Here is a 25,150-nt window from a genome sequence, read left to right as displayed (position 1 = left end):
AGGTGGAGACACTGGCCCTATTAGACTGTGGCGCGGCAGGAAACTTCGTTGACACCCTGTGGGCAGACAAGGTGGGTCTCCGTAGGATTCCCCGGGCAGAAGGTCAGAAGGTGGAAGGCGTGGACGGTTCACCTTTGTCCTCAGGTCCCATCACCCATACCACCGAAGATCTCTCCTTGACGATTAACCAACATAAGGAAGTCATGGGTTTTGATATTATCAGGGCCGCCCATTTCCCCATCATACTGGGCATTACTTGGCTCCGTCGACACAATCCTCTGATCAACTGGACGGAAAATCAAATAAGTTTCAGTTCCCCGTATTGCGCAACCAACTGTTTTTTACTGGAAGGTCGAGCTGATCTGCAGCCAGTCAAGGTGTTTTCCAACAACCATGTTGGTATCCATGCTTTACCCAATTTCTGCTCTGGCTTCTCTGAGGTATTTCAGGAGGACTGCACTATTGATCTGGAGCCCAATGCCTTGGTTCCGTTTGGACGGATGTTCGCTCTCACCCAAACCGAGAGACAAGTCCTATGGAGATACTTGGATACCAACATGGAAAATGGTCTCATTCAACCTTCAAAGTCTCCAGCAGGAGCCCCTTTGTTTTTCATTAAAAAGAGAGATTCCACCGATCTTAGACCCTGCATTGACTACAGGGGCCTGAATACAGTGACGGTCCGTGACCGGTATCCGATGCCCCTTATTACGGACATTTTTGAGGCGGTGCAAGGTGCTCGAGTATATACCAAACTGGATCTTCGCAACGCATACCATCTGTTGCGGATTGCCAAGGGTGACGAATGGAAAACCGCGTTTCGTACTCCCCTGGGCCTATTTGAATATAAGGTTATGCCGTTCGGTTTGGTGAACGCCCCAGCAGTGTTTCAGAGGTTTATGGATCAGATGTTCTCTGACATGCTTTCTATCTCGGTTATCATCTATTTAGATGATATCTTGGTTTTTTCCCCTAATATGAGAGAACACATCACACAAGTACGACGAGTTTTGGAGCGTCTTAAGGTGAACAATCTACTGGTCAAAGAGGAGAAATGCAGATTCGCTGTACCATCGGTACATTATCTGGGATATGTTCTATCAGAAGGAGGGATAGCCATGGATCCTGACAAGGTACATGTTATTCTTGACTGGCCGGCCCCGACCTCCGTCTGGGAGATCCAGAGGTTCCTGGGTCTTTCGAATTACTACAGGAGATTCATTCCTAACTTTTCGGAGGTGGTATACCCCATCACCCGCCTACTCAAGAAGACGGCCTATCCTTTTTCCTGGTCTACTGAGGCGGAAAAGAGTTTCTGTTATCTAAAAACCCTCTTCTGCTCTGCCCCGATTCTGCAACATCCCAACCAAACTCTTCCATTTATTCTGGAGACAGACGCCTCTGCCATAGCTGTCGGAGCAGTGTTGCTTCAGTCCTTTAACAATGTGGAGCATCCGGTCGCCTATCTCTCCAAGACTCTTTCCCCCAGCCAACTCAACTACTCGGTTCTGGAGAAAGAATTGTTAGCAATGAAACTGGCTTGTGAGGAATGGAGGCACCTTCTCATGGGTGCCCGCCATCGGTTCCTCATTCGCACCGATCACAAGAACCTAAAGGCTTTACAGGACATGGAATGTTCAAACTCCAGACAAGCCAGATGGGCCTACCTGTTTTCGCAGTACGACTTCCAGATCACATACATCCCTGGGTCTCTCAACCGTCTGGCTGACGCTTTGTCTCGCAAGGATTCCCACTTGGAAACGGTAGCTGTCAAGTCTGAGCCAATGTTCCACAGAAATCGGATCCTAGCCATGGTGAGTCCTTTTCTTCAGGAGGTCAAGGCAGCTGTTGCGCAAGAGGCTCCTCATATCTCTTTTTCTGCTGATTCCCCTTTCCAAATCAAGGACGGTTGGGTCTTCTACAAGAAGAGGTGGTATATCCCTGAAGGGTCATCGCACCAGAAGATCCTTAAATGGTGTCACGACTCTCGTCTAGGCGGACACAGAAGCGGAAATGGTACGATGGAACTTATCTCGAGGTCATTCCTTTGGCCCAACATCAGGAGAGACGTGTTCAACTACGTAAAGACCTGCCCCACTTGTGCCAGAATCAAATATGCCTCGGGGAAGCCCCTAGGACTTCTCACCCAAGTGGAGATACCAACTCGCCCATGGGGACTCATCTCCACCGACTTCATAGTGGAGCTTCCTGAGTCTGAGTCATGCAAATGTATCATGGTTACGGTGGACTCTCTAAGCAAGTTAGCCCATTTTTCTCCTCTTCCTGGACTTCCCTCTGCCACCAAGATGGCAGAGACGTTTGCCCGAGATATCTTCAAACTTCATGGCCTCCCCGACAAAATAATATCCGATCGAGGAAGCCAGTACATTTCAAAATTTTGGACAGCTTTGTGTTCTCGTTTGGGAGTGGAAAGGGCCCTTTCCTCTGGGTTTCACCCACAGACGAACGGCCAAACGGAGCGACTCAACGCAACCTTAGAGCAGTACTTGCGATGCTTTATATCCCAGCGTCAAGATAATTGGGTTTCTCTACTCCCTACTGCAGAATTCGTCTACAACAACTCCAGGCACACTGCCACAGGCCTATCCCCTTTTTTTTGTACCTACGGGGTTCACCCGCGTTATCTAATGCCCGAGGTGCCCAGGTTCTCTAACTCCCCGACTGCAGAAGAGGTGCTAAGAGATGTCAAGGAGGCCAGGGACAGTGCATTGCTAAGCTTGAAGGTTTGTAGACAGCGGAATAAGACTGAAGCCGACAAACACCGCAGGGAAGCACCTTCATGGAAACCCGGGGACAAGGTGTGGTTGTCTACCAGATTCCTTCCCAGATGGACAAGACCTTCTAAATTGTCTCCGCGGTTCTTGGGACCTTTCCCCATCCTCTCCAAGGTCAATCCTGTTGCCTACCGTCTAATACTCTCTCCATCTCTCAGACGCATACACCCTGTCTTTCACACCTCTCTTCTTAAGCCCTACTACTCTGATCCACATCACCGTCCTCTCAACCGGAATCTTCCTGTCACTGCTGCCAACCAGGAGGAATACGAAGTTTCTGCCATCCGCGATTCTAGATTTCTTCGTGGCCGGTTGGAATACCTCCTGTCATGGAAGGGCTACCCGGCATCGGAGGATTCCTGGGAGCCTGCTTCTCAAGTCCATGCCCCTCAGCTGTTGGCTAGGTTCCATCGCCTGCACCCGGGTAAGCCCGGGTGGTTGCACTCTAAGGGGGGGCATACTGTCACTCGCAGTCGCGGTCATCACCACGACTGGCGATTTCTTTCGCGTTGGAGTTTGAGAGGACGTAGAGGAGGATTACTTTGGTCCTTTTTCTGTGTTTCGCTCCGCAGCTCCGAACGCGGGACGCGACGCTGCCGGGAGTATTTAAATCCCCGCCTCCCGGCAGGTCGTTGCGTTGCAACCCTCCTCTGTTGTTTACTTTTCAACTCTGGGTCCTTCGCTCTTCCTCTGCACCTCGCTTTGGAATTTCTCAGGGGATTTTTCCCCTTGGATACTTTACTCCGGGGTTCCAGCTTTTCAGAACACCGTACTTGTTTCCTTTTCTTCTTCGCCGCCGTCCCTGGGCGGCACTAGCTGTGCTTTTTCTCCGAAGGGCTCTCGTGCTCTCTCTCTCTCTCTCTCTCTCTCTCTCTCTCTCTCACACTCTCTCTCTCTCACTCTTTCTCCTGTTCCCTCTCCTTGTCAGCGTGGGGTTCCCTCCGTGCTCCTCCGCAGTGCCTTTCTGGAACATTATCGACCTCCACTGCAGCCTCCTCAGCCGCTGCCTTCTCCGCCTGTGCTTCAGGCCTACAGCTATTGTTGGACTTGGACATTTATTGCCCCCGTCAGTTGTTGGAAATCCTTCGCTTCCTTCCTTTCATCTGGGAACAACTGGCCTTCACCGACAAGTCTTGGCACCTCTTATCAGGGTTTTTTCCCCTTTGCGGGTTTTTCCCTGCATTTTCTGGCTTGGTCCCGGAAAGGAGGTCACTGTGCCGCTGTTCTCACCCAGCGGTCACAGTGGCTTCTCCCCGTGACAAGCACACGCACCAGAGAAAGGAGAGAGACTACCTGGCACATCGAGGACTGCAAGGAACCATTGACTCGGAAAGCTCAGGTGAGGAGAACGTGGGTACAGGGGAAACTCAGCCAAGTGTACTTGTCAAGTCACAGAAAGATACAACGCACCATACAGAGGTGACGAAGCGTTGTTATAGAAACGCTGCAACGAAGTGGCCATCTTGGTAGGAGACTAGACTGCGTCTTGTGCTTCTCTGATGACGCTCAACAGAACGAGGTTTCACACAAGAACCACAGAAACCCTTCCATCGATGCCACAATCGCCAAGGCTGCTGCATGACAAGAAAATACTAAAGTTCTTATGTCTAGACTTAGTGAGCTTATCAATTAATGGTCTCCATGGCATTTGACATGGTGGGGTCATTTAGAATCAATTAAAATTATGATCTTTCCAATTAAGCTCTATACAATTTACATGCTACCCATGTCCTTTCCTTCCTCCTTCTTTCGATCAATTGACTCTTGCTTGGTGAAATATTTATGGGGAAATAGGAAAAACAGGATTTCACTAAGTAAACTTAAGAAATTAACTTGTAATGTTGGTGGCAAATTCCACAACTTCAAGTTTTATCATTCAGCGTTTATAGTCAAACAGATTCACGCTTGATACATGCCTGAAGAGTGTCATGATTTGCCTATATGGTGAATATTTGAAAAATTGTTGGTAAACCCCTAATCAATGATGATTGCTTTTATATAGAAGGTAGAAACAGATTGCTTAAAAATGCGAGTATTAAAGTTTCAGCAGACCATTTTAGGAATTTTCTATTCCCACATATTAGAAAAGCTGCTCAATAGATTTCACAATTCATATGGTGTAATACACATATTCATATTACTGGTAAATCTTTCTTTTGGAAACCTTAGCTAAGCAAAGGCACCACATTTGTTAACCAATTCCTTGTGGATGGGATTCCTATTTCCTTTAATGAATTTAAATTGAAATGTTTCAATCTTCCCCCCTTTTGGCATCAGTTTGCTATGATCCTGGATGCTTTCATGAAAAATCTGGTAATCTGGTCTGGTAGTAATGTTTTACCTGATCAGGACAGAATAAAATGTATGGAAAAGTTATGTTTTAAAGCATCAATGTTTTATAAAATTGTTAGCACTAATAGAACGGAGGAACAAAGATGAATTTCAGAACTAACTTGGGAGCAGGAGTATTATCGGGTTAATGGAGAAAATATGTGGCTGGAATTTGGAGTGGGATTTTGCATCCAAACACGTCGGCAACCCTAACTCAAACTCTGTATTTCTTTCAACATAGGGTATTTATTACCCCATTCTAGACTATTTCATTGTAACCTGTCATTAGATAACACATTCTGGTCTTACTCAGAAACAGAAGGTTCTTATAAACATATGTTTTCTGAAAAGTTAAAGTTAGTTTTTCATTTGAAACATCTGTTGTTAGGTAGCATTGTGTTCCATTTCATTGTGCAATAGCACCTTGGAGCGTATCTCATGCGCAGGATGGAATTACCAGAGTAAATGACCTCAGACCCAAATAATCGGACAGAATAAAAGAATGTGAAAAAATACTACTTTATTGTCAGCTCAAATAAAGGGAAATCTGGTGACAATACAAAATGCAGCTCACACACTCTCGGTTACTTTTCTCTTACACAAAGACTTTATACTTCGATGTACATCAGCTATGATGTCATCCTGCATGGCAAACAGTAAAACCTATCGAGGGGAGGGATTGGCAGGGGGAACTTATATACCTACAGCATGTACAAGTGTTAATAACATGAGAAGCGGACCCTTCTCTAGTAGGCATGCCTCGAAATACGTAAAATACTGATTATAAAAATAATAACAGTGGATTGGCTTCTGCATGTGCAGAGAACAACGTCGGACCACTGCCCACATTGGTCAATTAGCCTATCATCTCTCATCAGCTAGACCATGAGCCAAGGATTCATCTTTGTAGTTGACCTTGCTGGCTGTTTTCTTCTCTGGGATCTTTAAGGGAGTCAGGGTACACCACTATCTTCATCTGTGGCTTCATGAATGGACCTTGTTTTGAAGTCTGGCACCATGTGTCAGTAGACCACAAATGTGTCCATTTTTACCTGTTATTTACTGCTATTTAATTTAATTTATTTGTGCTGGGTGCTATTACTCCTCTTGGCCTCTGGAGACTTGGTTGCTCTGTCTTACTTGTGCTGTCTTCTCTCTTGATTATCCAATACTTGGCACTTGCAGATGTTGTCGCTTCTACTTAATCCAAGATAAATGTGCCCTTTGTGCATAGCTTATCCTGGTTCACTTCCTTAGTACTTTCCAGTTATATCTTGCTGTGTCATCCTTAGTCTTAGTAAAAACAGATTTTCTTTGTTCCTCGCAGGGAGCTGGTTTCTGCAGTGTTTTTGTTTTGCAGCCCTGGCTTGGCTCTGAGGTAGTTCTGACACGATTGGACGTCGATCTTTCCATCAGGGCTGCTTTATTCATGTTATAGTTTCTACTGCAGTGGGCTTCTATGCAACTCATCTACCTTGCGTTTCTGTATATTTACATTCATTGAGCTTCATCTCACTTGTCTTCTCAGCATAGATGATTTCTTCATCTCTTTATACTTAATTACTTTGTTACTTGGATTACACTTTCATTCTTTAAGTATTCTTATATCGTTTCTATGTGTCATGGTGTCTTCTCTTTATGGCGTCACTTTACTCTCACCTGTTCGCACTTACTGCTCTTCTATGTCTAATGGTGTATGCCATCATCCTTCCACCACTTTAGTGCAAGGGTACATTCAATATTGTCGTCTGAGTGCATAATGTCTCTCATATCTTTAATGTGGTAATGGGACGATACCTGGTGCCAGGCAGAGTCTTCTTGGTTTGCTTCAAGTATGACCGAGGTGAGGGGGCGGGCACTAGAGATTACGTCATCTGCTCCTCTACATTATGTTTAGAAAGCAAGCGTGGTCCTTGTTTGATCTATCGATACTTACTGCTGTCCAAACAGTCACTTCCAATTGGAAGCAATTGCATTGTATCACTTATAAAAAGTGGTGGAATTCAGTTTGCAATATTCATAGACTTGAAATCTGTTTAGCTTCATATCAATTATTATTGAAAAACATGAATTGCAATTGAACTTATTTATTAACTATACAACTTAATTTAATATTGATTTAACATTTTGTCCCCCTTTTTTTCTTTCAAAGCTGTTTTTGATCCCCCTTCTGTGTGTGTCTAGTGCAGTGTTTGTCTTGACTCAGTAAGTCCTTAAATGTAATTAGTCTAATATACAAAATGTATCACCTTTTCTTTACTATGTCAGTTTTCATTTCACTATTATGCACTGTGTTAACTTATGATTCTGATTTTTCTTTTTTTTACATTATTTTTATTGCAAGTTTAATATGCAAATACAAGTGAGAGGAAACCCTCCTTATGGGTGACCCATGCCACAGAAACAACAATATGAAACCCCAACCCATTGTCCTAATAAGACACCCTGCGAAACCTCTGTTCAGCGGGGGTGGGGGAAAGATCCAAGAGTGTGAAATAGATGTCCGTGTTAAATGCTCTCTCTGTTCACTCAATTCTACCCGCCGCCCTAGCCAATATCGAAGACCCCTACCAGGAGCTGAGCATAACAGCAAATATACAAATATCCGCGCAAGGCACAACCTGTACTATTAACATAACCACTATCATAGTTACATATTATGCAACACATTGGAACCCAATTGCTACGTCAAAGGCATCCACAACTGTAGCAAGAATGGAAAATCATGCACTGCAGATCTAGGAGATACCAGAACCAAGGGAAGGACCGCCGGCACTCATCATCCCTTGTCCTGGCTGGATGTTGATTTCACTGGTATGGTTGCCAACAGTTTCTCACCACTCTCCCCATCCCAAAAAATACATTCTTTCATGTCCCATGAAACCCTCAGTTTAGCTGCTCTAAGCAGTCCTGCCTTAACCCTTTGCACCAAAAAAGACTTCTTTATGATGTTTAACCTTTTCCTTTTCGGTCGCTGCCGCCAGGTCAGGAAAGACATGAACCTTATGCTCCTGTCAACGACGTCTTGGCCACTGCAGCCTTCATAACCCTCTCGCTGTCCATCGCCTCAACAAATCTGACAATGAGTGTCGGACCCGCAGATGTATTTGAGGACGGACTGGCGGTAGTGGACTTAATAATTTAGCATTTGTCCACATGTATGGGTCCTCCTCCACCTCCAAATCCAACACCTCTGGAATATATCTGGCAATAAAACCAATGGGGGTGATATGTGGGTGATATGCAGCCACCAATGCATGGCAGCATCCATGGGCTGTAGTGCCCAGTGGTGCAATATGTGGTGGCAAGGGGCATGTTTCATGCTTTTGGCTACGTGGTGTTCATGTTGACTGTTGATGTATTTTTTAGGGGGGTTAAATGGTGTAGAACATATCTGATTTGGGCCTTAATCTGTGTGATGCATATGGCAGTTCTGCTATGCTATCTTCATGTTGGCTGGGAGACTTTCCACACTACGCTGCATAGGAATTTCAAAACGTGCACCTATCGATAACAATAGGTACATAGGGTACTGACTGCCAGCATCACTGCCTCCTGTAAAATCAGGGATGTCCTACCGTGCATGAAAGGGTCTGGAATGGTTCCTTCACCAGTTGTAATGCACTCCCCTCTGTGATCATATATTATTTGTGTGAAAGCCCCGTCTGGTTATCCCAGCACTTTTTGATAGCTCTTGTGTGGGGATATGCCGACATAGCCATTACTCTGTCCAGCACCCTGTTCAATGTCTGCTCACGGTGGGTTGCAACTGTTTTAGACATCAGGTGGCCAACAATTCTGGGTGTCTCCTTGGCCACTTCCTCTGCTAATTTAGCTAGATCCTGCTTGGAGAACTTTGATTTCTGTTGCCTCCAATCAGATCCTTGACTACCTATAGGGTCCCCTGGCTGTTTGTGATTTTTGATGGATAGCTTTCCCATGCTGTGATTTCTGATGAATTCAACTCCTGTGCTGGCTGCCTGTGAGGTGTTTACTTCCACATGCAAGTGTTTCAACTTCTGCGACCGGTATTACCATATGCTGTGACACATTTCCGACTTTTTTGGATGTGATTCTGTTGTGTTTTCACGTCTGCTAATTACCATTACTACGTGTATGGCAGTAAATGCTTAATTGTAGCCCCTGTTTCCCAGCCCTGGTCCGTGCAATGGTGTACTCTTTGTTAAGATGGATTTCTAAGCTCTGACCTGGTGGGCAGACATTTAGGAGGTCACCCTAATTTAGAGGAACAGGGGAACCTTCTGTGCAAACCAGACCAATCTACGGTAGCTTGGCAGGCTGTCAAGACTAAGCCTCAGGAAGGGTGAGAGTGATCGGAAGCCAACAATGAGCACACACAGATAAAACTCCACAGAATACTCTTAGACAAGTGTATATCAAAAATACATATATTATAGGACTTATAACTGAACACAAATAAACCACAGTAATAATAAACAGTTACCACACACGCCTTACACTATGTACCATATATACAAATGTATTTTGCCTAATGCGGATACAGAGGCGAACACAACCTATAAAAGAACAGGTAAGTAAACATAATTATTACATTAGGCAGTTCTTCAAAGACAATCCCTAGCTTAAGCAGTCAAGTCCTACGTAGTGGGAAGCCTTGCGCTCAAAATGACAGCAGTGCATTAACAACCCGCGGTCGTGTGTAAAGAGAAAGCGAGTCCACTTCAGGGAGCTGTAGCAGTTCAGGAAGGGGCTTTAGTCGATGAAGAATAAAGCCCTATTATTTGAGGAGGGTCTACCCTTGCAGGTAGAGTGACTTTCGGAGTTCGGGAATGGCTGAGGTGTGCAGGATTGCCCAGCTAAGCTGAGTATCTTTTCAGGGATTCTCATGCGCAAAAACAAATAGCTGTGCCAGGGGCCACCGGTAAGTGATGCAAGTACTCACCGACTCTCAACACAGTCCGGGCCAAACTTTGCCAGTCTATTCCAGGTTGCTTGTAGGTTTAACCCCTGCAGTTGCACGTCGCTATGGCTTTCAGCGGCTGCAGGACAGGACGATCATCCGGGGCGGGATAGTAGCCTTTTCTCTGCTCTCGGAGAAGAAAGGAAGACAGTTTTAGTGCAGCACGTCTCAGGGCACAGGCGGGCAGGTATGCAAGGCTCCTACAGCAACCACCACTACAGCGGGCGACACAGGGACTGCAAATGCTCGCAGCATGGCACACTCTCATAAATCGTGACCGAAAGGAGCTAGGGCCTTTGGCAGAAGAGGTCCCAGGACCACAAGTCAGCGATTCCCAAAGTCTTGAGTGTTAACTCAGGACTGCAGCACTCCTATACGATACCCTGGATTCCAGCTGGTCCGTTTGCTGGATGGCCCAGGAACACTTCCGAAGAGGATATTTGCGAGGGCAAGCAGGAAGTACTGAAAGTAGTTGGTCCAACTACGCTAAAGGGTTGAAGAGCTGTTACAGGCCTTCTGTGTTTGATGCAAAAGCAGGGGTCCCACGGGATAACAGCGAGGTCAGGGTGCCAAACCTTCCAGCACGTTTCTGATGGTTCCACGGGTTTGCTCTTTCATTGCAGGATACTTGACTCCTTCTGTAGTTCGGTGTGAACTTCAGTTGATCGACCTGGAATGGATGCAGAGCCCCTTCTCTTATCCAAGATTCATTTCGCACTCAAATCTGGTATAGCCAATGGAAGTTCTGCTCTCTTGCATGCACTCCAGGCGTGGGCCAATCATGGCACATGGTGGTTCCAGTCATTCAGACCAACCAGACATACTGGCACCAGTAGTGTGGATTATGACCAGACAGTCCTAACACTCTTCCTGGGCACTAGCACACGTGACATGCAGGAGCCAATGAAAGATGCCGTTTTTGCGGGAGGCTGCATGCCCAAATAAGAAATACCTGGGTCGCTCGACCTGGGGGAAGGCAAAGGGACAAAATGGCAAAAGGACAGAACAAAAGACTTTGTGGCATGCCCATTTTCGCCACTGGCCACATTCTTGGGCCAAACGCGGTAAACGCGATATGGTCCATCAAAACGAAGTAAAAATACTTTAAAAGTAAACGGCTGCCACCAGATCGTCCTATGCACACGTGTACAAAACACCAAAGAAACCTCAGAGGATGGTTAGGGCCATAAAACTAAAAGGAACCCAATGCGTGGTACTGTAAGATACTTGGCACATAGATAAAAAGTTACCAAGAAATAGCAACATAGTCAAAGACATAGTTTGCCAGTACTGACAGCCTGAAGGATGTGTCAGTTTCCCCAGAACACATGAGCAAAAGGCCAGAGTAGGGCAGCTGAAGGCTATGCTCCACTGGAAAAAGTCAGGGTAGGTAAGCCAAACAAAAGCAAAACGTTTTGGGGGTCCATACATCGAGGGAAAACTGCACCTAAGGGAAATCTTTCCCAACACTTGTCCCTCCCAGACCAAGGACAGGGAGAATTCATCCACCACTGGATGAGTCTCATATTCAGGTGAACTAAACATACTGGACAACCCATCAGCGTTGCTATGTTGGACACCTGGCCTGTGCTCAATGGTGAGGTCAGCCCCTTGCAGGCTTATGGATAAGGCTTCGAGTTTTATGGTATTTATTTTTCTGCCATTTCTGTCTGTATTTATCCAAATTTATTTTTGTGCCTTTTTTCTGTATTTATCCATATTTATTTTTTGTCATATAAAAAGATAATTTGCAACCCATATTTTTCTGCATTTATTCTAATAAAAAATGCATATATTAAAGCACACATACAACCTTATAGGAAAGAAATGCTAGCTCAATTTTTTCCATAACAACAAACGGTTGCTCCTGTGACTGCTGCCGCCTTAAGATATATGATGTCAGCAATTTGAAGAACTTTAAAGCTATTTTTATACAACTTTATCACTCTCCATGCTGGCAATCTGCAATGTGATTGGCCTGCAATGTATGAGTGACATCATGGAGAACCAGACGGAAATACCTGTTTTTAAATTTTTATAAATAATTACAGACAGAAAGCAGATACATGTTTGTCTGTATTTGTGTAAAAATCAGTAAAAGCGGAAAACTGGAAGTCTTACTTACGAACCACCTGAGCAGCTTCGGATTCTCTCGATTCATGTTCATAAGCAACTTCAAGGGCTTATGGTCAGTTTGCACAGTGAAGTGGGTCCCATAGAGGTAGGCCCTCAGCTTCCTTAGGGCCCACACGACGGAGAAACATTTTGTCTGTACAGTGGACCACCTGAGCTCTCTGCCCTTAAGCTGGTGACTCATGACTCCAATCGGGGTTTCCTTGCCTTTCTCATCTACCTGTGATATTACAGCACGTATTCCAGTAAAATCATGTTTGTAGTCAGGAGCCCTGCGAACAGGGGCCTGGCACAAGGAGTCTTTTAAGCCATTCAAAGCCTTCTCATACTCCTCAGACCAAGAGACCTTCTTGAGGTTTTTCAGAGTAATGAGAGCAGTCAGAGGGGCAGCTATGGTACCATAGTCTGCCATAGAGTTTCGGTAGTACCTGGTGTGCCCTTATAAGGCTCTCACTTGGGTTTGTGTAATGGGGGTAGGCCAGTCTTTTCCTGCTTGTACTCTACTGGGTAGAGGCTGAATCCCCCCTCCACCTACTTCATATCCAAGGTAGACCACAGACCCTTGTCCAATCTGGCACTTACTGGCTTTAATGGTCAAGTGGGCCTTCTGAAGAGCCTGCAGTACTATTCCCAGGTGTTTGACATGTTCTTCCCAGGTGGCACTGAAAACTGCTGTATCATCCAGATATGCTAAGCAGAATTCATCCAACCCATTAAAAACATGATTCACAAGCCTTTGAAAAGTGGCAGGGACATTCTTTATTCCAAAGGGCATTACCCTGAACGGGTAAAGGCCTGCAGGTGTTGAGAATGCTGTCTTCTCCTTGGCATGTTCTGCTAGGGCTACCTGCCAATACCCTGCAGTGAGGTTGAATTTGCTGAGGTACTTGGAGGCCCCAAAGGTATTCCCTATAAACACATAAACTCATAAGCCATAAGACAAGAATTCTAGTACTGTAATTAGTATTCAATTCTTTTATTCTTTTGGTCGAATTATCAGACATATTCTATGTCTAAAATCTTTTCAGCTTTGTCTTCTGGAATATCTTCCTACTCGAGCCCTTCGCTCCTCCACCTCCAACTCCTTGATCCAAGCAACGAGCTGGGGCCAGAGCTCGCTTTCCAGCAGGCTCCTCCCCAGGGGTGTTGCTAGGTCTGGAAAAGACCCAGGGCTACGCTGATGTCGGAACTGTTGGGACTGGGGGCTAGCTAGCCTTTTGGTTGTAGCTCCTGAGCTTTTATCCGGGGCTACAACCAAAAGACAAGGGGCTATATCCCCTTTAGCCCCACCTAGCAACGCCTGTGCTCCTCCCTCTAGAACAGCCTCCCTGCCTCTCGGAAACTTGAGCAGAACCATCTCCAGTTCCGGAAGCAGCACAAGACTTCCTCTTTGCTTCTGCCTTGTCTCTTCCTCTTCCCTGCTGATCTCCTGTCTGATACGGCACTGGTTACCTGGCTACCCTCTGAATCACGGCGCCAGGTCCCTGCCCTCCCAGCTGCACTACCTCCTGGAAACCCTGCACTTGGGGCTGTATCTGTAACCCTACAGCCCCCCTACCTGCACTATCTATCACTTGCTGTTTTGCAATGAACCTTGCACTGCCACTTGCTGGCCGCACTTATTGTCTCTTGATGTTTAGATCCTGTGTCCGCAACTTGCCCTTCCTCCCCTTCCCTCTGCACTTTTCCCCCTTTCCACTCCCTTGCACTTGCGCAATCTTAATGTCACTGGGCCTAGTAAGATCTTTGTCTTGTCCCCCCACCTGTTCCCCCTCCCTGCCTCGTCACGCTTTAAAACACTTGTGTATGGGCGCGCTATAGTATGACTTCACTTTCACCTTTTACTCTTGCACCAAACACAAAGGGGTGTGGTCTTAACAGAGCTCAAGGGAATGGGTTCAGGATTCATATTAATTAGTCTGGCTTTCTCTAGGACCACAGTTCACACCCTCTCCTATCTCCCCTGAAGGAGATCTGCTTTCCTGGCAGAAAACAGTTGTCGCTAACAGTCTCTTGGATTCATAATTTCACTAATTCTTACTTGCCCCTCGCTGGGTCTTTCTTGGTTGTCAAAGGATTTGTCAAGATGGTGCATTGTTCCTCCAGGACTTGTAGTTTACCTGGCACCGCAACCCCTGGTGCCTTCAGTCATCTTGATGGTGGTCATGGATTAAGCCTTCTTCAAACCCGTTGAACAACGGCTGTCATCAGGCTGCCCCTCCTGGTGGCAATGGGCAAGCTTGACTGGTGGCCCTTAACGTCCTGTGGCTGCAACCGTAGGTCCCTCAACCACTGGATGATCTTTCCCTCTACCATGGTTCAGACGCCGGTCCCCCGCTACCCTGTTCCACCTTTCACTCCTCCATGTCCCCCTCTCTACCTTTTCTCCTCTTCTTTGCTCTCTTGCCTGTTTCTCTCTGCAACGTGGTTGTGTTGGAAAACGCTGCGGTTTTTCTTTAAGAGTTTCTCAGGCTCCTTGGAGCCTGAGAAACTCGGAAAGAAAAACCGCAGCGTTTTCCAACACAATAACGTTGTATTTATGTTTGCGGTCGCTTCAAAAGCGACCGCAAACATAAATACTTTTTTAAAGCTGCAGTTTTATTTATAAGTTTTCCGGGCTCCTCCAGCCCGGAAAACTTAGAAAAAAAACCGCAGCTAGTGCTTATTTTTTTTTTTAAAAAAAATAGCACTTACCGAGATTCAGCTGCAGCTTTCCTGCTCTGGTCTCCGGTCCCCGTCCTCTGCCTACAGCACTAATGAAGGGAAAGCCACCCAGCCTTTGTTTACTACAGCTGGCTGGCTTTTCCTTCATTAGAGCCGCAAAAGCAAAAGCCAGCACAGGAGGGCCTCCATTTCACAAAATGGATGCGCCCATGTGCTTGCTTTTGTGAATTTTGAGCTTGAATAGCTCAAAATTTGACATAGGAAGTTTTAAAACGGAGAATGCTAGTATTTTTTTTTATGTTGCCTATCTATTTTTTAAATAAAAATGTTTACTAGACCATCCCTTTAAGACTGCCAAAAACAATTGTCCACCGCACAGGATGTATTAGGTGTGTTTGTGGTAGAAAGATAGACTAGCCTGGTTTAAAACATTTTAGAGGGTGCATGGCTAGGCTCAGGGTGAGCCCAAGACAGTCACTGACCATGGTTGGCCTGCTTCATGGACCCCCCAGACAAAGGAATGACCCCAATGAACATGATCGAACTTAAAAAATACATCAGTGCCCCAATAGCTGGTACATTGCACTTCTAATGAGGTACAGACTACTGCACCACTGGTGAAACCAAAACTAATTTAGAACTGCCACAAGCCTCCACCACAACACAATTCTAGGGTGGCAGAATCACAGTGGGACCAAAATTGTATTCTTAAATAGCACCGCTGCCTTGGTAGCGATATGTGCTACGAGGGCAGCACATCACAAAAAGGGTTGTAATGGCAGGGGGAGTTCAGTAGAAGTCTCTCTTTGCCCGAAAGGTAATGTTAAAAAAAACTAGGGGATCCAGGAAAAAGAAAGCAAAACGTCTGAGGGACCCACAAAGCAGGACAATTGAACACCAAAAATAAAATGCTATGCTTACTCTCCCCTTCACCTCCTCTCCTTTGCTATCTCCCTTCCCTCTCTCCTCTGCACTCTCTCTGTTCTTCTGTGTCTTCTCTCTTCTGACCTCTCTCTCCCTCCTCCCCTCTGCCCTGGCTTCCTGTTCTTCCCCACTCTCTTTCCTCTCCTACTCCTGTTCACTCTCTCTCCGCTCCTTCATCAGCTCTCCTCACTACCACGCTTTAACTGCACCTAACTCCGACTGCTAACTCCCACACTCGTTCTTGGCTGACCCCCCATTTAGATTTCCAGGCACAGGGCCTGGCCACGTAACTATCTGAATGCGATACACTTCGTGCTTCGTGTGAGCGTGACTTGAGGCTGGGTGTGGCCTGCGCAAACTAAGGATCTCCAAGGTGACATGTCTTGGCTAGCAGACCGCCCCACCGATCTGCTAGCGAAAGTTACAAAACACGAGTCTGCCATCTTGGAATCATTCTGCCAATGGCTCATGCGCCTTCAACTCTTTGTTTGGGTATCCGCCTCGTCTATTCTTAATCTCTTCAAGCATTCACTTTATTCAGAACTTTGTCGTACCCGTCATTAGGGCCATCTTAAGAGACTTTGGGTCCGAATAGCAGAGGCACCACCTGAATCAAAGAAATGAAGGGATTCAGAATCTCAGGTTACTTCCCCCCAATCTCAGCCTTAGGGGGGGGGGGCGTGCCGGGTGACTGCCTGGGGTGCCACGCCCCTGAGCGCATCATTAGCCCCCGCCATGCCAGCTCGGGGGAGTCTTTCAAGGGCCCCCTCGGGCTGGCGTAGTGAGAGAAGGCACGGCAGGGGAGCTGTTGCTATTAAATGCGCCCACAGCCGTGGGCCCTTAAATGACATTAGGGTGCTCAGCACCCTATTGTTATTAAAAGCACCCCTCCGCTATGGGCGCTTTTAATAACAAAAGTCGCCATTAGGCCCCTATCATGCCAGCTCGGGGGAGTCTTTCAAGGGCTCCCTCGAGCTGGCATAGTGGCAGAAGGCGGCAGGCGCCTCATTGTTATTAAATGCACCCAGCTGATGCACCCTATTCATATCATTACCTCCTCACCAGAGCGAGGAGTTAAAAAACAAAAAAGAAGTGCCACTTCCTGGCGCCTCCCACCCTCTGGCCAGCCTCCCCTCCTCCCCGCCCCCTGTTGACCAGGGGTGCGCGGGGGAAGGGTGGGGTGCCAATTCTCCCAGGGAGCTGCTTCCCCTAAGGCCAGCCCTGCTTCGCCCCAACACCATGTTGTGATCACAACCCCAAGCTTAACATGCTTACCCGGCAGTGATCAAAGTAAGTCACCTCAAAGTAAGTCAGCATAATAAGCTGCATGGAAGGGCCACATTAGCAGTCCACGACGAGAATACTATTGCTCTGGCACATGCACAGGGCACATTTTAACAACAGCATCCACAAGGAAGGCGGGAGGCTGTGGTATAAGTTGCAGGGCACACCCAGTAGCTTTATGAAAAAGATACGCACGCAAAATAACAGAGCTCACACTAGCAGCCTCAAAGGATGTAAACGTCCAAAAGCTTGGAGAAAAGAGACAGATTTGAAGTATTGGACAGGTGCCTATGCCATATGTAAGGTATGCGTACAACAGAGTGATGAGTGTGTTGCGGACACCTGTGTAAGAGAAACGTAAAACCCTGGTTAACAAGCAACCTGTTTATACATAGAATTATAATTACTTCCGGCCGCACACCTTACCGCGCACGCGCGTGTCAAATGATTCCAGGGACAGTATGCCCAGCCAAGGCCTGGGCACTGAAATGGGAACACCTCCCCCCGAACTGAAGCTAGCATGAGCCCCAGTCCCCAGAGCCCCATACCTGAAGGGGAAGAATCCCCCTGACATAAATGTGAACAGTATTACTTTCGAAACATCCAAATAAAATGAATGACGACTTGTCAGCCCTTAAGAAGTTTATACCGTACATTTGAATAAATAACATCCATTGAACTTTTCCACAAGCATACAGAAGGCAAGTGCAGGCATAAATAACAAGCTATTGCACTGCTCTCATGGCATTAGATTGAAAGCTACCCCACCTACACGCCTGGCGTGTTGGTAAGATATAAATACATTCACATATTTATACAATGGCCTGTAACATGTTATTATTAGCCTGAATAACCTGCGTGCACCCAGCCTGTTAGTCTAGAATGTCGAAATAAGTACTGGGTCTCTGGCAACACTTTACCCAAACGTCACCGTTTTTAAATACAATAAAAACACCTTAGATAAATAACGTTTCTGACTGAACATTGTATTCTGATGGCGCATGTAAGGAAAAAACAATGGCCTTAGCCAACATTTCATATCTTCCCTTGCCGCTGATCTGGGGAAGATTCCAACTAGCTACGATAAAGCACCTTAAATAAATAACTGGTCTGACTGAAGTTTAGTACCCTGTTTACGCTGGTTAAGAATTACCAATGGCCTTAGCCACCATTTCACTTTCCTTGAATAAATATATGTGCTTTGTAGTTGTATTCCTCACCCTAAAGTGAGGTAAAGATGACCAACCTCCAGGCTATAATGCACCTTTCAGAATTCATGCAGAGACAGTAGAAATAGCCCACTGACCCTTCAAGGTAGCTGCAGACTGCCACATGACAGGTAAGGCCAAACAACACAAAACATAGATTTACTGCTGATACAGAATGGTATTAGCACTAGGGCAAACTTTGCCCTGATGCAAACATGTCTCAAAAATGTGCCTTTTTAGCACTAGGGCAATTTTAGCCCTGGTGCTTTTAATATGACAAACTCCACTTGTCAAGGTGCAATGGTTTTTAAATGTGTCCCAGCGTTTTTAAAAATAGGGCCAACTTTGCCCTAGTTCTAATACAGTGCAAACTTTGCACCTGCACCGGTGCAAAGTTTCTGTAATCTGGCCCCAGGAGTCTCTCTGGGCACTCACTCTGTCGATCCCCCAGGAAAAGGTGTGAGAAATCCTGAGACCGTGTAGGCCTGCTTTTAATTGCGCAACTGCACGAAGGTTACACGCGTCCCTCTCACAAGACGGCCCCTTCTCTCCTCACACAAAACCCGCACAGGCGCTCTACTCCCCTGAGATCATGCCATATCCAGTCCCAGAGGGGGGTCTTTTGTCCGAAATGTTACAGATGACCTCAGGTGCTGGCGACCGCCCCCCACCCCTGCAGGAAGAAAGTACCAAATCCCTTCACCTTGTGTACCTGGACTTAAACAACAACAAAAATCTGATAAGCAGAACACAATGGATCACTAGATGCTTTAATGAAATCACATCGGTTTTGTTTATCTTTTTCCTTTGGCCAAGTATGGAAATACACAGAAACACGAAATCCCAAAACAACACCAGATACAGATGTCCTAGAGACCAAGCCACATAACACACATACCTAACATGTATATAAAAATATACCCATAACGCCATTACCATCTTTGCATGCACACACATGTCACCTTTACTAAATGCTGATGAACGAATTGTGGGGGGGAGAAAACAGTCCTCCCACTTAGTCAACTGACCCTCGGTCCAGGGCTAAAGTTGCAACCCAGATTTTACTGAAGGGTTACACATAACATAGATAATGGGTATGGATTACAAAATACCAGAAAGGTGCCATGTATTCCAACATAGTAAGATTAGAAGAGGGCCATGGTTTTCAAGTGGCGTTGCCATTAGTGAGCAAAGGAACACACAAATGTGTGGCGTGCAGTAGAACAATGGTAATTTTTCATATCAAGAAACACTGTATCCATTTACACCATGAGTGAAGCATCTTTCACCCTGAGAACAAAATCACGGTTGGGTGCTGACAATTTTTAAGAATTTAGGGACTGGCAATTTGGACAGGTTAGGCACCATGAGATGAAAAGAGTTCCCAGGAAGATTTTAAACAATGAAACAAAAACGGCCTGGCTTTTTTTTTTGTTTTTCAAGTAAAATTGAAGAGCCATGTGGAAAGGGGCCTACCTGTCATTACCAATGAATAAGCAGCATTTTAATTTACAAAAGAAGGAGGAATCAAATATCCCTGTCACTTGGAAAACAGGATTTTTAAACATTTGAAAACAAAAACGGCCTGCACCTGTGTGTGCAAATTTAAACGGTTTGAAAAAGTAAAGGTGGAAAAAATATCACTGCTCACAGAGAAATGTCAGGAAAACAAAACATGATCTGTGGGTTGACAAAGAGCAATGTATATTATGTTTCACCCACAAACCTCCAGTGAAATTTGAAGAGCTGCATTGTCTTCATGAAAACAATGTCATCCCAAGGCAGACCCATTTGCTGGCTTTGGGTAAAACATCTCCCACTTCCAGGCTGGATGTCACATCGCCCATTTAATGACCAACCACAATAAAAATGTCTGCTGACGGTGTCAAAATTCAGTGTTCTCCAGACCTGCTGGTTCTGAAAGCAGTGACTTCAAGAAAAAGTTACTGCTTGGCTGGAGCATGACTAATATGTGTGAAAATGGGGGCACCCACTTCAAAGAGCAAGCTTCCAGCACAAAGAAGATTGATTAAAAAACTGTGGGCCCAGGCTGACCTAGTGAAAACAAATGGTTGGAAGCAGCAGCAGGACCATTTGTCCCACATGAAGATTCACAATTTATTTTAAAGGACTATTATCATTTAGGCATTTTTCTCAGCCGTCATAATTGATGGATTTCATCTATGTACCATTTTTTTATGTCATTTCCAGGAGATTCAGGGGGGTATAAAACTCATCATCCTGTGACTCTGGGAACTGTAAGGGCCAGTTAAACTAGGTTTCTGGCTGAACTGAACATGTTTCAAATGTGAGAGTTGGTGAGCGGATGGAAATTTAACTGAGGGATATGCTTAATAACTTACATATTTATAACTGTTGTCCTTTTTATGGAAACGGCAGAAAGGTGCCACCTTGATGTGGTGGTCGGTTTATCTAATTCCCCAGGATTAGCTGAAACAGAAAATATGTTTCGTCTGGCAGTTGCTAGTAAAATTATGAAGTTGTGATACATAACTAGTTTTTGCCAAAAAGTTGAAAGGAGAACAAAGGATGATGACAAAATGGATTTGCCATATGGTACTCCAGACCCCTAAACCAACCCTGACTTGGAGGCTGTGTTTGTTGGGAGGAGAGTAAGGGTAACTGTCCAGTCCTAGTGGCAGGGATTATTGCAGGGTACTTCCCCAAGATTGTAAAATTGGTGGTGTCATCACTGCTATATAAGGGGGACTGCACTAGGACAGAGACACACAGAAAAAGGAACAAGACAGGCAGACAGAGAGAAGAGACAGACCACCAGGAAGGCTGTTGAAACTTACCATCTGACAGCTTTAAGGAGACACCAGAGGAGATTGCTGAGAGTGCATCTGGGTGGAGCTATCTCTAGGAAGGGCATAAAGCTGGCTGGGTCCTATGGTGGAGAGTGGGAGTCCATCCTTGAGAGTGGAGTGACAAGACCACTTGCCTATCTTTCTAGAGTGTCCTGAGATGCTGATGGCTTTCCTGAACCTTAAACAGAGGCGTGCTATGTAAGTAGAACAGGGCCCTGGGAAACCAAAAGGTGGGGGAGTCTGCTTGCCTTGAATCCGTTCCCTTTCTAGTGGGTGGGGAGTGGGGCAAAACTGTGTGGATCCTTAGCATATGTAACAAAAAATATTAATTTAATTAATTCCCCATTTGGCAGAACACTATGGGGGGAATTGTGTTAAAAGTCGAAATTAGCAAAGCTCACTTTCCAGTGTGCAATGAAACCTATAGCCTTTAACTTAATTTGCTAATCCTTGTTGTCTAGCCGACCCGGATTTCCTTAAGTAAGAGGGGTGTCTTTGTTCTTAAATCAGTCCAACCTTTTCATCCAGCTTCCCCAACACAGGCCTTTCAGTAAGGGGGGTCTGAAATCCAAAATTACCCAAAGCATTCAAATTTTTCTGTCTGACTTCCCAACCTAGACCAAAGCAAGGGGTTGGGGGGTCTGAAAAACAAAGTGATAAATCACCCTGTGTTTATGTTAAACCAAAAGTGTGGGCAAAATCATCATTACCAATCTTGAAATCCTACTGCTAGCCTTTTCAGCCTGCAGGAAAATCAAAATTGCTATACTTGTGCATATGTGCGGATGAAGGCCATGCCCCTCTGCTCAGGAACCAAGACATCCCCCACGCTACCCAATGCTTGCTTTGTAGATAAAGGACCGGGACATGTCAGGCAGACACCACCCTCCCACCAGCCTCCTCTTTCAGGGGGTGCTGAATGGAAGCCGCTTATCCCTCAGCCTCACAGGGGGTCTGCCTGCCACAGGACATGGGATTTTCCGGGCAGCCTGGGCTGATTGAAACGTTATGGGTGCTCATCATGTGTTCACCTTCCGGCACGTTCTGCTATGACTGTGAATGAGTCTCCAAGGTAAATGCGAACTGGGGTTCTCCTAGGGGCCCTGGCACGCCCATCATCCCTGCATACTGCCCCAGTAGGTGGTGGCACAGACCACCACCCGCCTGACTACTGCCCCCTCGCAGTGGCCCAGCACAGCAGCTGCTTGTTCATTCTACTGTCAGATAGCTGAGCTGGTTCAGCACTCCCCCAGTTATCTATGTGCATCGTGCAGGCACAGGTTCGAATCCTGGCAGGAACGACTCGACCATTCATCCTTCCACAGTCAACAAATCGAGTGCCATTAAGTTGTGTAATAGCAGCAATTATTAGAAACCTGCGAAGTAGGAGGAATGTGCCGTGCAGGTCTAGATAAACAATATTAGAAGTATTATTTACCCCCATCCCCACAGGAGCAATGTCATCACCTTATGTGTTTCTAAATGGTCGCCCTGAGTATGTGGGGTGCAGGCCATGCTAGGCCAGACCAGTGAAACCTGATGCATGACAACACGTGTTATCAAGTATTCCCCTTCCCAGAGTGCCATGTTCTGTTTATGCTTGCACGTGGCCCAGTAAGGGAAAACATAGACATGCCAGTCCATGCTGGCCGCCCATTCATCTATTGCCAGCCTGATAGGCTGAGCAGTGTTTGTGTGTGCATTTGTGTTAGTATTCGATGTATGCTTGTGCCAGCGTGTGTGCGTCCCCTTGTCTGTGTATGTATGAATGTGTGCACATCACATGCTTGCGTGAATTGGCCCCTGAGTGCATATTTGCTTGAGTGTGTGTGTTTACGCGTGTGCATCAATGCATCTGTGTGAATATGGTATGGTGGGAGTACCTGGCCAGAGGATGGCAATAACTGGTGCATTTAGGCTGAGTATCTGCCCATAGCCTACTAATACCCTCCAGGTGGTGGAAATACTTGGGCAGGCCAATATCTGTGACTAGTGGGAAGTGCTGCACAATGTGATGCCTTTTCCTGACATATGCGCTGAGTAACTGGGAATATGCTATGATAGCAATATCCGGCCGGCTGTTGGAGTATCTAAACGTATTATTGAAATATCTCGACATATGATGACTATAACTGGCATAAGAGTGGATTACCTGGCCATGGTGTCAGTGCCTGCCCTGTGGTCAGGAAACTCTGGTGTGTGGGTAATGGCAGTAGCAAGTCCCTGAAGCAGTTTCCTGCTGTGAGTGGTGCTTCTCTAAGCACCTAATAAAAAAGAAAATACAGTGTAAATAAACCAAAGCAAATGGATAGAGTGGCTTGGCACCTAATGGCAGTAGCTGCCACATGAGGGAACATGCAGGCCTAATCTGGTGCCAGCTCTCCTATTATGAGGGCCCTGGCAGGCATACGCGTTGAGTACTTGCTCATATGATGGCAATATTAGTGCTGGACACATCTTGCTACCGCATTCCATATTGCCATGACATTCTGCATTTGTACCACGTTCACACCCGTGACACAGCAATACAATATACCAAAAAGCCAAACTATTAGTGTTGCCAATGCTTGTTTCTACTTTCTACATGTACTCATTGGTGATCATGTCTAAGAGGGCAGACAAAGACCTCAGAAATGCCTCAGAAAGAGAGAAGGCGGTGGCATATAGATTTGCTACCATTGCTACATTTTCCTTCCCCGCCACCCTGCACAGCTGCCGCATGAGGGCCGTGAAACAAGTGGAGTCATTTATATAAAGGTAAACTACGTTGCGTACTTAAAAAATGTGTCCTCGCCACGAAAATCCTCTCCGCTTGAGGGAAAAGACAGTTTCTCTGTCGCCACTAACTGGCCAGGCCTAAAAGCACGAGTATCTAGAGAGTCAGAGATTCAAATGCTATGCATTTCCTATAAATCAAGGCTGTGATTGCGTGTCTGCATTTGCAGCAAACTATAGATGATAAACGGAAGTCAGTACATGCGCAATGTGCTTGGAATCGTTTCCGGAGCGGCAAACTATGAGTTCTGAAAGCAGGTGCCTTTCAGCCCGTCAGGTCTGACATGGCAGGCGGAACAGAGTCCAAGAGTACTCAAATGGAAATGGGGAGTAATATTTGCCGCCTCCCGGGAATGGGCAATTACCGGCTCCACCGGGCCTGCAATGCCCCGGTAATTGCCCATTCCCGGGCGCCAGGCCGGTATTTACCGGCACGGCTACTGCCAGGGTCATAATGACACACATTGAGTTATTGAAATGTCCTACATGAACGAATTGAAAACTACGCAGACGTAAGCGGGCCGTTTCTTAGGTAGTGCCCTTCGCCCCAGTTATGCACCCTACCTCTCTTGGAATGCGCGTTGGCTGTCCACGGTTTTATGCAGTTCAGCCCCATTATCCCGCGGAAATTCAAGAGACCGTGAAGAAAGGGCACCGAGGCGACGGGCTGCTACTTCCATGTCCCTGGCTCCATCCAATCTCCTCTCGTATTACAGCGCCAGCAGTAGACCCCATCTTGTCACCTGCCCCATCATTTTCAAAGTAAATCCTGCGCGCCGTCCACGCGCAATTTAAGCATCAGCGCCCCGTGCAGTGCGCCCGCCACCGCGCCCGCCCCCACTGGCCTCTCGGCAGCCTGGTCTGCAGAGAGGGCCGACGGGCTCTGAGCGCCCAAGGACGATCTCGCTTCTTTCCGCAGCTTGCTTGGCTGCGTAGCAATATTTCATGAAAGCAATTTACCTAATGTGTCTTTTTCATTAGCAAATGCAAAAAGGAGGCCAAATCCTGCGGCAGGAAGGGTTAACGCCATTACTGTGAGTTATAGCGACTTTCCGTTAGCTACGTGTGCTACTGTAAAGAAACGACTGACGTTGATGTTCAAGCCTGCTCAAATGGAAAGGCAGCGTTTGTTTAACCATATTAAAAAGCCTGCTCGGTGAAATGATGTTTGATTGGGTATGTCTTGAAATGTCGTTGAGGCGAACGTCCTGCTGGGCTGCAGCCCACCAGCCTCCAGATCCCCCTCGGGAGCTTGGATTTTGC

The 25,150-nt window shown here is 46.3% G+C and overlaps 1 protein-coding gene across 1 annotated transcript in view; it reads right to left on the bottom strand.

The window, feature by feature from the left end:
* Nucleotides 1-24,747, bottom strand: part of LOC138581365 (rho GTPase-activating protein 24-like) — a 270,059-nt gene extending 245,312 nt beyond the window's left edge. Inside the window, exon 1 of the mRNA XM_069652645.1 lies at nt 24,452-24,747. Within this exon, the coding sequence (XP_069508746.1) occupies nt 24,452-24,503 (52 nt within the window). The 5' untranslated portion in view covers nt 24,504-24,747. The remainder of the gene's footprint in view (nt 1-24,451) is intronic.
* Nucleotides 24,748-25,150: the final 403 nt, after the last annotated feature.

Source organism: Ambystoma mexicanum, chromosome 3p, assembly GCF_040938575.1.
Source record: "Ambystoma mexicanum isolate Mex_15411 chromosome 3p, UKY_AmexF1_1, whole genome shotgun sequence".
Taxonomy (NCBI): Eukaryota; Metazoa; Chordata; class Amphibia; order Caudata; family Ambystomatidae; genus Ambystoma; species Ambystoma mexicanum.
Note: the sequence above shows the minus strand (reverse complement) of the source record. Positions and strands in the feature narration are given on the sequence as shown.